The sequence below is a fragment of the Arachis hypogaea genome, chromosome 15, assembly GCF_003086295.3.
Source record: "Arachis hypogaea cultivar Tifrunner chromosome 15, arahy.Tifrunner.gnm2.J5K5, whole genome shotgun sequence".
Classification (NCBI taxonomy): Eukaryota; Viridiplantae; Streptophyta; class Magnoliopsida; order Fabales; family Fabaceae; genus Arachis; species Arachis hypogaea.
Window position 1 is genome coordinate 12,748,242 of NC_092050.1, and position 12,135 is coordinate 12,760,376.

Below are 12,135 nucleotides of genomic sequence, written 5' to 3' on the forward strand. Positions count from 1 at the left end.
AATTACTTGTATAGGCCATACTTTTCTTTAGCTCTCATCAATTGTTGATTTTAATTCAGCTAGTATGTTATCCATCGTTTCAAAATAAGTGTCATTTTTTACTTTTAGATTTTTTGAAAAATTAATATATCTAAAAAATATAAAAAAAGATATAGTATAGAAAAAATTCACATACACATTTATATTTGTATCAATTTTCTTAACAGTAAAAATAATAAATTTGTTTATATTTTTTATTTAATAATTTTTTTAATCCATATCATTATAATTTCTTAGCGGTTTGTTTTAATGTTAAAATTTGAAAAAGTAAAATTTAAAGTTTCAATTTTTAAAAAAACAATTAAAAAATTGTTTGCGGATTCTAAACCGCCACAAAAATAATAAAAAACTGCCACATAAAATTCCTTCACAAGAGAGATAAAATACCACCTCTAAATAATGTCGTGCCGATTTTATAAAACCGAGTTCATGGCCTCAAATTTTGAAAGTTTACAAAACTGTCACAATTTTTTTCTGGAAGTTTTAAATAGTCACAATTTAAAAAATACAATAGCAAGAGTATTGTAGTATATTATAAATTATATTTTTAAGAATAAAATTTTTAAATAATTTATAAATATAAAATATTATTTTTTATTTTTGAAAAATGCTAGAGACCAACAGAATTTATGATGTGTAGCTATCAATTATTAGCTATTGTTAATATTTTTAATAGTGTGAAATGACATCTAATGATGTAAGATTATTCATTTTTTTTATAATTAAGTGTTGGTCAAATTTTAATAAAAGTGCTGTCCTAAACTTTTTCTAAAATCCATATATCTTACTTAACGATTAGCTGGATTATTCACCTACAAATATTCACGTTAAAGATGATAATATGCATGATTAAACTTGTTTAAAGTTAGTTTACCAGTCTAAACAAGGCGACTAGTGAATTTATTAATATTGAACAGTTTATCTAATTAAGGTAACCAATAACGGAGTAGTATAGTATACAAAGTATGTAGTAGCACATAAATTTCTCATCATCATCTATCTCAGCTGAAATTAAACCAAACTGATAATGATTAGTTGATTACTGATTACTGCACTCTACTCTGTGCAGATCGAAGTTTGTGTGGTTTCACATTCCATACCACAATCACATGCAATGCATGTGCATATGTCATCAATTCATCAACTGTTCAGATTCACTCTAAGCGTGCGTGCGCCTCCCTCGTCTCTCATCTCTCTTCAATTTCAATCGATAATAATTCACTACGCATTTCTATTCTTCAAAACTTTCCTTTTCTTTTTATTGAATATTAACTTCATTTTAATATATTACTTGTACACTCTACTTTCTTTATTCTTATTGATCATTGTTCCACTAAAATTATGATAGAAATGTTTAGAAAGCACACTTTTTTAAAAGGATTTATTTTATTTATATAGATCACTTGTCAAAATGACTATCACATTATATTGAATTCATTTTCTTATAGAATACAATATCGTTTTCTAAATAAGCTGTGTGTATCAACTATTTTTTGCTTAATTAACCCACACCAATTAATTAGTAATGCAATTATTTGAGTATGTAGTGATTAATTACATAAGTTATATTACATTGATTTGGGATTATTGTCGCCAAACGCAACTAACATAATAATGGTTAGAAGATGTTGGATCTTGTTCAAGATTATGGCATGGTGGACACCACTTTGAATAAACATGCCTCACTGGTCACAACTAGTTCAATATCAACGTCTAGCATGTCACTTTCTGTTAATTCCTCTCTAGAAGGCCTCATTGACATTATGCATATGCAAATGAAAAGACCAATAATAATTATTATTGCAACTTAATTACATTTGAAGCTATCAACACCTCTCAACTACACACCCGTCTCTGTTCTGGAGGTTCAACTGAACAAGGCTATGATAAAAAAGATCTTCCTCTTCTTGCATTCGCCCAAATGGTCCATTCATCTTTGCCTCTCCCGAAAACGTATATAGAATATCATCATGATAACAATATTAATAATTATGCATTTATATATAAACCAATACAATAGTAGTGTATATATATTACCAAAAAGTGCCACTACTGCTTCTATAATATGACGTTGCCGACAATACATCTATTTTGTTTCTTTAATTATTCCTCGTTCTTATTCTTAGGGGTATATGTGTTATTAGTTAGTTTCCTTGAGTTGTTTAAGTAGCAAGAGGTGCCAATTCATGAATTGCTACTCATCATGGTGCAACCACTAATTTCCATGCATATCAAATAATGCTCTCTGGCTAGTTAGTCTCTCACTAACTAATTAACACGTTCCTATGTTGTAATTGATAAATTAATCACAAATAATAATATTTAACTTCGTTCATCGTCACTTACTAAATTCGTGATCGAACACTTGCTGATAAAGTAAGTATATATTTAAGTCCCAAAAATAATGCATGGTTGGTAGAATAATTCAATGAAAAGGAAGAATAATGCTAATTGGATTGTGATGGCTGACGATGCTGAATCCCGAAAAATTAATGTTATATCTATTACAAGTCTCATACTTTTAAAAAATAAATTTTTTTAAAAAATTTATAAGCGTAAAATATTTTTTATTTTTGAGCTTTGAAATTGAGTTACTAGATCTATCCAATTCTAATTATAATATGATATCAGATCAGAGTATATCAATTCAATACTTTCAATATCTCTTTTAAAGGTATATATTATTAATTATTGAATTAAAAAACATGTAACTGATTTTATATTTAACAAATTGCTAGACTCATTTATCGTTATATTAATGGAAAAGAATTATGATTTGAAGTAGAATTCCGTTGGAGGAGCAAAGAAAGTGGGGTTCCTTGGGTAATGAATGGCATGGCCTAAGTAGGAAAACAATGTTTACATATAAGTTATGTATGTTTTTGTCTTTTTCTTTGTTTATCTTCTACGTAAAGTTGAGAGACAAATGCACCAACTCGTGACTTACACGTTGATTGATCGCACTGTTGTTGCTCAACTTACGTTTTCTCTACCTCCTTTTCTCATAGTTCCTTCCCCAAAATACTTGTCTACGAATCATTCCCACACCGTAGTTTATACCTTAAAATCGACAACAAAACCTTTTCATAGGGTATTAAGCATAATCTCATTTTGTTATCCTACCATTAAGCCCATAATTAACATAAAGTGTTAGCTATGAGCCTATGTTTAAGAAATTTAGTTAACAAATTACATAAGTATGTTATCCTAATTAACATGCCACGGACACCTTAGCTTACTGGACAACCTTAATTAGCTGCTTCGACAGAAGAAGAAAATGTATGTGTGATGAAACATTAAAAAAAATAAAAGAAAAGAAAACTAACCCTAACCTATTTCTCACGTGGAAAATTATTTTTTCTGACAAATGACAATAATATTGTTTCTTCAATTCATTGTGAAGTTATGAAGCTGCTTATTATTAAGATAAAGCATCGTCACTCGAACTCCAAATACAAGATGTTGAAACATCTTTTAGTATTTTTACAGTATATTTAAATTGACATTAGTTAATATGAAATATACCAAGTTGGATTAATCAAATTTTTAATAATATTCATTTACATATTTGTTCAACTATATAATTGTGCAATTATTCTTTATTTTTTGTGAAGCCCTCATTTTAGATATTTGAGATGTTTAAAACTTATAATCAATTCGATTCTTGAACCTTTAAATTCTCACTATTATTATGTACGCTGAAATTTTCATTTTTAGTAAAGAACTAATTTTTATCTGTACTAGCTAGGATTACTAAAAATAAATTAAAATATTTCATTGTTAATAAAGAATTTTTATTATTTTTGGTTAATATTTGATGAATCTTAAATTTTAAGATCTAAATTATAATAATATAAAAATAAAAATAAAATATTGATAAAAAATATTGACTAACATTAATAAAAAGTATTAAATTTTTAATATCTTTCTTATAAATTAACAATAAGTACAAAATATTGTGATTGTTTTCGTCTAACAAATGCACCATTTTTAATAAATGGTATAAATAATTTGTGCAGCAAATTTAATTATTGTAGAAAATATTTAAATAATAAGTAATGCTATATATTTAAGTCATTTTATAAATTAAGCTTAATTAAATTAAATAATAAAATTTAGAATAATAATGTTAGTTACAATTGATTTTTATTATATTAGATCAATTTGATTGAATTTAATTAACAAAAATATTTGAATAATGTGTAGTATTATTACTTAAAAAATATATGTAAAAAACTAGATATAAAATTTGATTGATAGAAAATTATTTTTTCATTTTGTAACTTTTAGTCATCATTCACGTAAAGTGAAAGTAACGGAAAAAATTAATTTAACATAAAATTACTAAATTCAAAAATAAAAAAGTCTCATTCTTCAAAACATCTCGTAAAACAAAATTGTACCCAAATCTGATTATTTCTAACCTTTTTTTTTTAAATACATCTTTAGATATTTGGTATACTTTATGAAGAAAAAATAATCTTTCACAAAATTCATGAAAAATGGGATTTATTTTATGAAAGATTGATTGTTGTGGGAGGATAAAAGACACAAGGTTAGGAAATAGAGAAAGGAGAGAGGGAAAAGGTAGAAAGAAGGGAAGAAAAAGGGAGGGAGAAAAGAAACAAAAAGAAAAGAAAAAGGAATGTTAAGTGGGTGGTATAGGCAATGACGTCACCTACTGGGGGGACAACCATCAACCCATGCGCATTTCAGCGGTCCTTCTTTCTTCTTTCTTTTATTTATATTCTCCATTCTCTCACTCCTAACTGAATCTCTTCCTTCAACTTTCTCTCTCTTCCTCTTCCAATTCCATCTCCTTCTTCGTTCTTCAACCCTACTCTTAATTACTCTTGTCACATACATTCAGGTGAGCTTATATTCTTACTATTATTCTTCTATCTGCATCTATCTCTAATTAAGTATTCATATGGCGGGATCTTATCTTAGCTTCCATGCATAGATACATGTTCCCACGCAACACCATGAATGTAGTATATATCATTCGTCATATATCAAGACATAAAACAATTGCAGCTCCAAAACTACCACTAGTACGTAGTTTTCATCGTACGATCATGAATGTATCCGATTATCTTTCTTTCCAGAAACTTCCTTCTTCGCTCCTTCGTGAATATTGAAAATCCAATTTCACCAAATAACTAATGACGAGGGGGCCGGGTCGGGGGCTGGGTTTTGTAATAGAAATAGAAATAAAAGTCATGAACTACTGGTGGAAATTAGAAACTAGTAGAAAGAAGCTGCAAAACATATAGGGCACAGGCACATACATACATTCCCCTTAAAGTTGTGTATTTTTAGGGTGAGCACCACACCACATTCTCAAAGTCAGATATGTGCCATGAAAATTCTCGACAAGCAGACAATAAAGTCAGAGTCCCCAGTTTCCCCATTCAGAAGACTCACACTCACACTACATACATACACTCTCTACTCTTCATTCTTTAATTTCTCTCCTTCAAACGTCTTTTTCTTCTTTATATTATCTCCTCCTACAAACTACGGCAGGCAGGCCTTGATCCAATACAACGGTACCTCCCTTTCCACAAACGCCCGCGCGTGCCCCCATTCCTCATAACGTCACTCATATACTATATTCTTTTCTTTAATTTAACTATACCTACCTACTATATACTAATCACTAGTAATCAGATGCCTCTACACCTCTATTACTATTTGTTTTTCCCTTGCTTAAGCTTCAAATTAGAACTCTTATAAATAAATATTATTATATTGTTTCCTAAAAAAGTTGGTTTTGTTTGGTTATGGTTTAGTTTGGTTTGGTTTAGTTATTTTAATAAGGTGAAGTGGTTATAAGTGAAAATAGATACATAATAATTAATAGTAATGTGGGAATGGGGAACCCCGTTCTTGAAGAATGATTCCCTCCATTCACTAACACAAGACAACATCATTAGCACAAGCCTCTACCTGTCCGTTTCTCACCCTCTCTTGCATAACACATATACTAGTAGTGCCTAAGCCTCAACTCCTTCATCTCATGGTTTTTATCAAAATACATTTATACCAAACCCTCATCATTTGGTTCTCTCTCAACCGGGGCCAGCAGCGAACAAAAATCATTATTGTTTTCTGAATTTATGGACTATTGTTAAATAACACGCGCTTATATTTTATTTATCCCTTTTCATTCCGACTAATTTTTGGTATGACTAGTGTTGCTCACCACCAAATGACCCTATGATTATCTCTGATAACACTTGTCACCTTCTTCTATTAATTACCTCATTCCTTATTATTTTTTTAACTTTTTGGTCTCACTTCATCTATCACTATTCATTCGCCTTGGTTATTATTTATACATGATGATGAACAAGTTATGTGGTGTGTGGTGAATTTGATGCAGAAGTAGTACAAGTAGATGGAATCATCGTGTGTCCCACCTGGTTTTCGGTTCCACCCAACGGATGAAGAGCTTGTTGGTTATTATCTGAGGAAGAAAGTGGCATCTCAGAAGATAGACCTTGACGTTATCAGAGAGATCGATCTCTATCGTATTGAACCCTGGGATCTCCAAGGTACACATACATATACATGCATATGATATGATAGTGAAAATTGATGAGATTATTAACTAGATCTGAACGTGTGAGTGCAGAGAGATGTAGGATCGGGTATGAAGAGCAGAACGAGTGGTACTTCTTCAGCCACAAAGACAAGAAGTATCCGACGGGGACTCGAACGAACAGGGCCACCATGGCGGGGTTCTGGAAGGCCACCGGAAGAGACAAGGCAGTGTACGACAAGGCGAAGCTGATCGGGATGAGGAAGACTCTCGTGTTCTACAAAGGGAGAGCCCCTAACGGCCAGAAAACAGACTGGATCATGCACGAGTACAGACTTGAATCCGATGAAAACGGACCCCCTCAGGCAAGCCTTCTAGATTGTTCTATATAGCTATTAGATCTAATTAATAATTAGTTTGTTGCTATGTTACTCATTAATTTTGCTTTTTTGAGTAGACTTGTATTATGTGTATGTATGTTGAGGAAGATAAGGGACGTACAAGCTTTCTTGGCACACTACTTTCTCATCTCCCAACAACAAGTCAAAAGTCTCACTTCTTTCAACACCGATATAATTGAACGTTTTCTCTTTTCCTTTTCTGCTACACCCTTTTTCTTACCATTTTTCATTGTCAAACGTTAACAAATTAAATCCTATCTCATTTATATTATTTGACTGCATCACCTACTGCAAAAGCTAAAGGAGAACCACTAACAACATTCATAACATCATCATCATCATCTTTAACTTGGTCAACTCAAAGTCTCAAACATAACAACAAAAAGGAAAAACAAAGTCCACATTTCTTTTATATATTTATATAGAATTAACAAACGATTAATATGTATGCAGGAGGAAGGGTGGGTTGTTTGTAGAGCATTCAAGAAAAGGACGACAAACGGGCAAACGAAGACTATGGAAGGATGGGATTCAAGCTACTTGTACGAGGAAGGGAGCGGCGGCGGTGGCGGCCCGGTTGTTGAGTCAATTGAGCAGCTGCTCTCAAGGCAGAGTCGTCATCATCATCATCATCAAAGCAGCTTCATGTGCAAGCAAGAAATAGAGAACATGCATGCAAATATAGCAGCAGAGCAATTTGTACAGCTTCCACAGCTTGAGAGCCCAAGTTTGCCGCTAGTTAAGAGGCCAACAACAAGCACAATGGCACTAGTCTCAGAAAGCAACGAAGATCATAACATGTTATCGAAGAAAGTAGTGACTGATTGGAGGGATCTTGATAAGTTTGTGGCATCTCAACTGAGTCATGGAGGAGACAGTAGTAGGCACGAAACTGAAACCGATGATGCAGCAGTGCTCCCAAGCTTTATGGATAATAACAACCATGACAACAGTGATAGCATCTCGGACATGTCATTGCTGCAGCTTCTGCAGAGTAGTAGTAGTAATAGTAGGGTCAACAATGAAGGGAACAGGTTGATGATGAGCATGAGCCCCTTTCTAAACACAAGCTCTGACTGTGATATTGGGATATGCGTCTTCGAAAATTAAATTATTAACAATGTCTTGCGTTGCGTGCATGGAGAACAATATATATAGCTAGATCTTAGTTTCTTACAATTTCAATTCCATCAGTGCTGATGGATGCTTACACATACTACATGCTACTCCTATATTTTTGCATAAACATCTCAATGTGTGGAAGCTAAGAATGAAGAACAATGCGTGTGCGTGTATGTGTTTGTGTGCAAATAGAGATGCATGCGTCAAGCTGGCTCTACAATCTAGATAATGGGGCTTTTAATTTCCCTTTTTAATATATATATTAGTTATTATTATTATTATGATAAGAGAGAGATGTATGTGTGGCACACTCTACAATCTCTTCTACCAAAATTTGAATGCATGTATTCTTTAATTTCTGCCTCAAAACAAACCTTACTTGTTCTCTTTTAGTCTTTTATATCTCATGTTGTAAAATTATTTTTCTACATACATAACATTTTCAATTTCTTTGACTAGGTCTTTGCTCGCAGTAGTGAATTAATATAGATATATAATAACACAGACTGGTTACTGTTAATTACTTACTAATAATGCCATGCATCAGATGGTTAGTTGGCTAAAGAACTATTAATATAAATAGGTTATTAGGTTATAATTAAGAACTGTGTTGTTTAAATAAGTATACAGAGTTAATAAGTATAAAAAGCAGAAGCTAAGAGCCTTCTTTTAAAGCTTTTTATTCAATGAAATGTGGGATAGGTTACATCATATAATATTTTTTCGGTTTTTATTCAAGGTATTTTGCTTCTTCTACTTAATTATTCTAATAAAAAGAACTAAAAATTATTTCTAAATTGACACTTACCTAACTACTTGATTAGAGGAAGGAAAAACTACACAAGATTATCCTATAAAATTTGAAATTGGTCAAATATTTCTCCACCTCTGATGATGATCACATCAGTCTAACTCCTTAATGCATGAAACTGAACGTGATCATGAAAAATTACTTCAAATAAATTAGTAAATCAAACCATCATTTTGTCCCAAGAAGTTTACTCGTCAAACAAAATGTTTTTTTTTTTTGGGAAAGAAATAAATGATAATGTGGTCCTTTAAGATAAAGATTAGCTTCTTTTTGACAAAATAAACATTTTTTTTTGTAATTGACAACTAATTTGTGAATATATTTAATCTAATTCTACAAAAACAAAATTATATTTACAAAATATCGTATAAAAATTTTATCGCTAGAATTTACAAAATATTTGTACTTTGTATATCTAAAATTCTTCATTTCATATACGTGTATTTTTTATTAGCTCGAGCTTTAATATTTCTATCTCCTTAATTTTATATTATTTTTATATGGTAAAAACTTAACATGCAGATATTTTTATGTATGATATTAATAATTAAAAATTATTAATTAAATAATAATTTAATTAAATATTAAATTATTAAATAATTTTTTATTATTAATTTTAGATGAAAATAAATACATGTGAATCTTTACTTTTTGGCATAGTATTAACTTAAAATTTTTTATATAAAGCATGTCTACCTTATGTAAGAACTTGTTAAGTTGGTATCTATAACTAAAAAAAAATATTTGCACAAGCTAAACTAAGGCAAGTAATCTTTTTGGCATGCAATGAAATATAAAGCATAGTATCAACATTCATCATATTTCATACTTTTTTTTTTAATTCCGTTCCGTAAGGAGAGAAGACACTCATAAAGTGTTTTACCTAAGAGAGACGATTAGTCGATATGTATGTTTGGCATGCAATGAAATTATGTAGGCATTTAAAACCCTTCCATTTGTGTGTAAAATTCTTATGAAATAAATTACTTCATACTTTAGTTGATGATAGAATAACACATGCATGTAGTTATACTTTTACTTGAAGGGATGCTGCCCATATACACTAGAGTAATTATTTCATGAACAAAGCCAACGACAACAACAAACCATAGGCTGAGGATGGATGCGTGCGTTGTTATTATTTATTTATTGGAGCCATTCAAATAAGACGTCTAAAACATTTTTTTAATATTTTTTTAATAATTAAAATTTAATATATGTATAATTAATTAAATTATGTTATTTTTATCAAAATTAAATTAAACAAATTAATTTGATAAAAAAATAATAAATTAAATCTTAAATTTATCTAAATTAATATTATTTTTTATAAAAAAATAACTACAATATTTTTATTATAAAAAATAATTAAAATATTTTTATTATATATATTAATTTTAAAATCTTAAATTATAGTCTTTTTCTTTTCTACCGTTATAGAGTTAGAATTTAGAATTTTTAAAATTAATATTAATTTATTAATTTAAATTGGTTCAAAAAATACTAATTTAAATTAGTTTAAAATTTAATTTATTAATTTTTTGGCTAAATTAATTTGTTCGATCTAATTTTAATAAAAATAATACAGTTTAATCGGTTATATATGTTAAATTTTAATTATTAAAAAATATTTTTTAAAAAAATATTTTTAATATTTTTATCTAAAGAATCCTTTATTTATTTATTTGGACAGGATGTTTTTCTATTTCAATTCTTAGTGACATCAATTCAAGTATTATTTCAACAATATGTTGCTAATGGTTAGCGGCTCAAAATCATATTTATAAAGAAATTACTTACCAACATAAATATAATTAAAATCATTTTATTTAAAGATAATAATAAAAAATTATTACATAATTTAACATATTTAATTAAATTGCTTGATATAACAATTATCTATATATATTAATCATTATTTGTTATAAAAAGTTATTCTAATAATTTTTATCTAAATAGCCACCTATTTATATAGTTACCACTATATATTACTATACTATATATGAGTAGCACTAAAAACCACGCTGTTGTTGGCCTACAGCCATTATTATTCCTCATTATTATTAACTACATTTTTGGGAGGTGTGCACTTCTTTTATTTTTATTTCATATATTTATCATGCATTTTTTTTCCATTCGTATTTTAATTTTTTATTTTAATCTTGACTCATTAGAACATTAGATTGTTTGGCATAATTATTGGAAGGCTCGAAGCTAAAGCCTATGCTCCTGCCGCCGTTAGCGGTGATGACCTTGTGTTAGTATAGGCTATTATTCTTTTGAATTTATCATGGTTTCATATATATCTCGATCATCACCGTATGTATAGGATGAATTTAGAGCAAAGATTTCTAAACAATTAAACTCTTGTAATGTGTATGACACCTATAATAAGGATTGGTAGGTTAGTAACTATTAGAGAGGTTAGGTAGTGTTTGGATAGTGTCTTTGAGACATAAATATATAGTAAGACATAGATATAAAATACACAATATTTTTTGTTATATTTAGTAATGATGTATAAGACATATTTATCTTAATTAAATATTATATTTATCTTTATCACTGTAACACCACTATCAACATTGCTTTTCACCATCACTGTAATTAATTTTTTAGCCTCAATCTAAATAACTATGAAATATCATCAAAATCTTTAATTCAATAATCAAATTAATAATTTTTTTATATATAAAAAATTAAAACAGAGATCCAAAAAAAAAAGAAACTTGAACAAAATATATCCAATGAAAAAGAATAATAAAAAAATATAAAAACAAGTACAATTTAAAAAACAGATATGGAAGCCGTGAAGACAGATCTATATACAGGAAGAGGCAACGGAGGCGTCAGCACCGGCACAAACCAACAAAGACAACGGAGGTGGGTGAAGGTAGATCTAGAGGCAAGGCGAGGCAATAGAGGCATTGACACAAGCAACGAAAAAGAGAGGCGAACCAAGGCAGATCTGGAGGCGGCACGACGATGGGATGACGGAAGGCGACAGGGAGGCAGCACAATGATGGTGACGGCAACAACGCTGAGAGGGAGATGAGGGCGGCGGCGGAAGAAGAGAGAGAAGGCAGAAGAGAGGAAGAGAGGCGGACAAAGGAAGGAGGTGGTGGCGATACCGGTAGTGGTAGCGGTGACAATGGTGGAAGGAGAAGGCATGAGTAGAACAGAGGTTGGAAGGTGGAATGAATTGGAGAAGAAGA

At 30.1% G+C, this 12,135-nt stretch overlaps 1 protein-coding gene across 3 annotated transcripts; it reads left to right on the forward strand.

Annotated features, from left to right (window-relative positions):
- The first annotated feature begins 4,615 nt into the window (after nt 1-4,615).
- On the forward strand, nt 4,616-8,482 carry LOC112749512 (NAC domain-containing protein 37). 3 transcript variants are annotated; one of them, XM_025797782.3, is made up of 4 exons: nt 4,616-4,909; nt 6,428-6,599; nt 6,680-6,951; nt 7,441-8,482. In XM_025797782.3, the coding sequence occupies exons 2-4, from the start codon at nt 6,443-6,445 to the stop codon at nt 8,095-8,097; spliced, it is 1,086 nt and encodes a 361-aa protein (XP_025653567.1). In that variant the 5' UTR covers nt 4,616-4,909; nt 6,428-6,442; the 3' UTR covers nt 8,098-8,482. The 3 variants fall into 3 exon arrangements, with proteins under 3 accessions (XP_025653567.1, XP_072074712.1, XP_025653568.1); XM_072218611.1 differs by lacking the exon at nt 4,616-4,909 and adding an exon at nt 5,918-6,227; XM_025797783.3 differs by lacking the exon at nt 4,616-4,909 and having other exon boundaries at nt 6,242-6,599.
- Nucleotides 8,483-12,135: the final 3,653 nt, after the last annotated feature.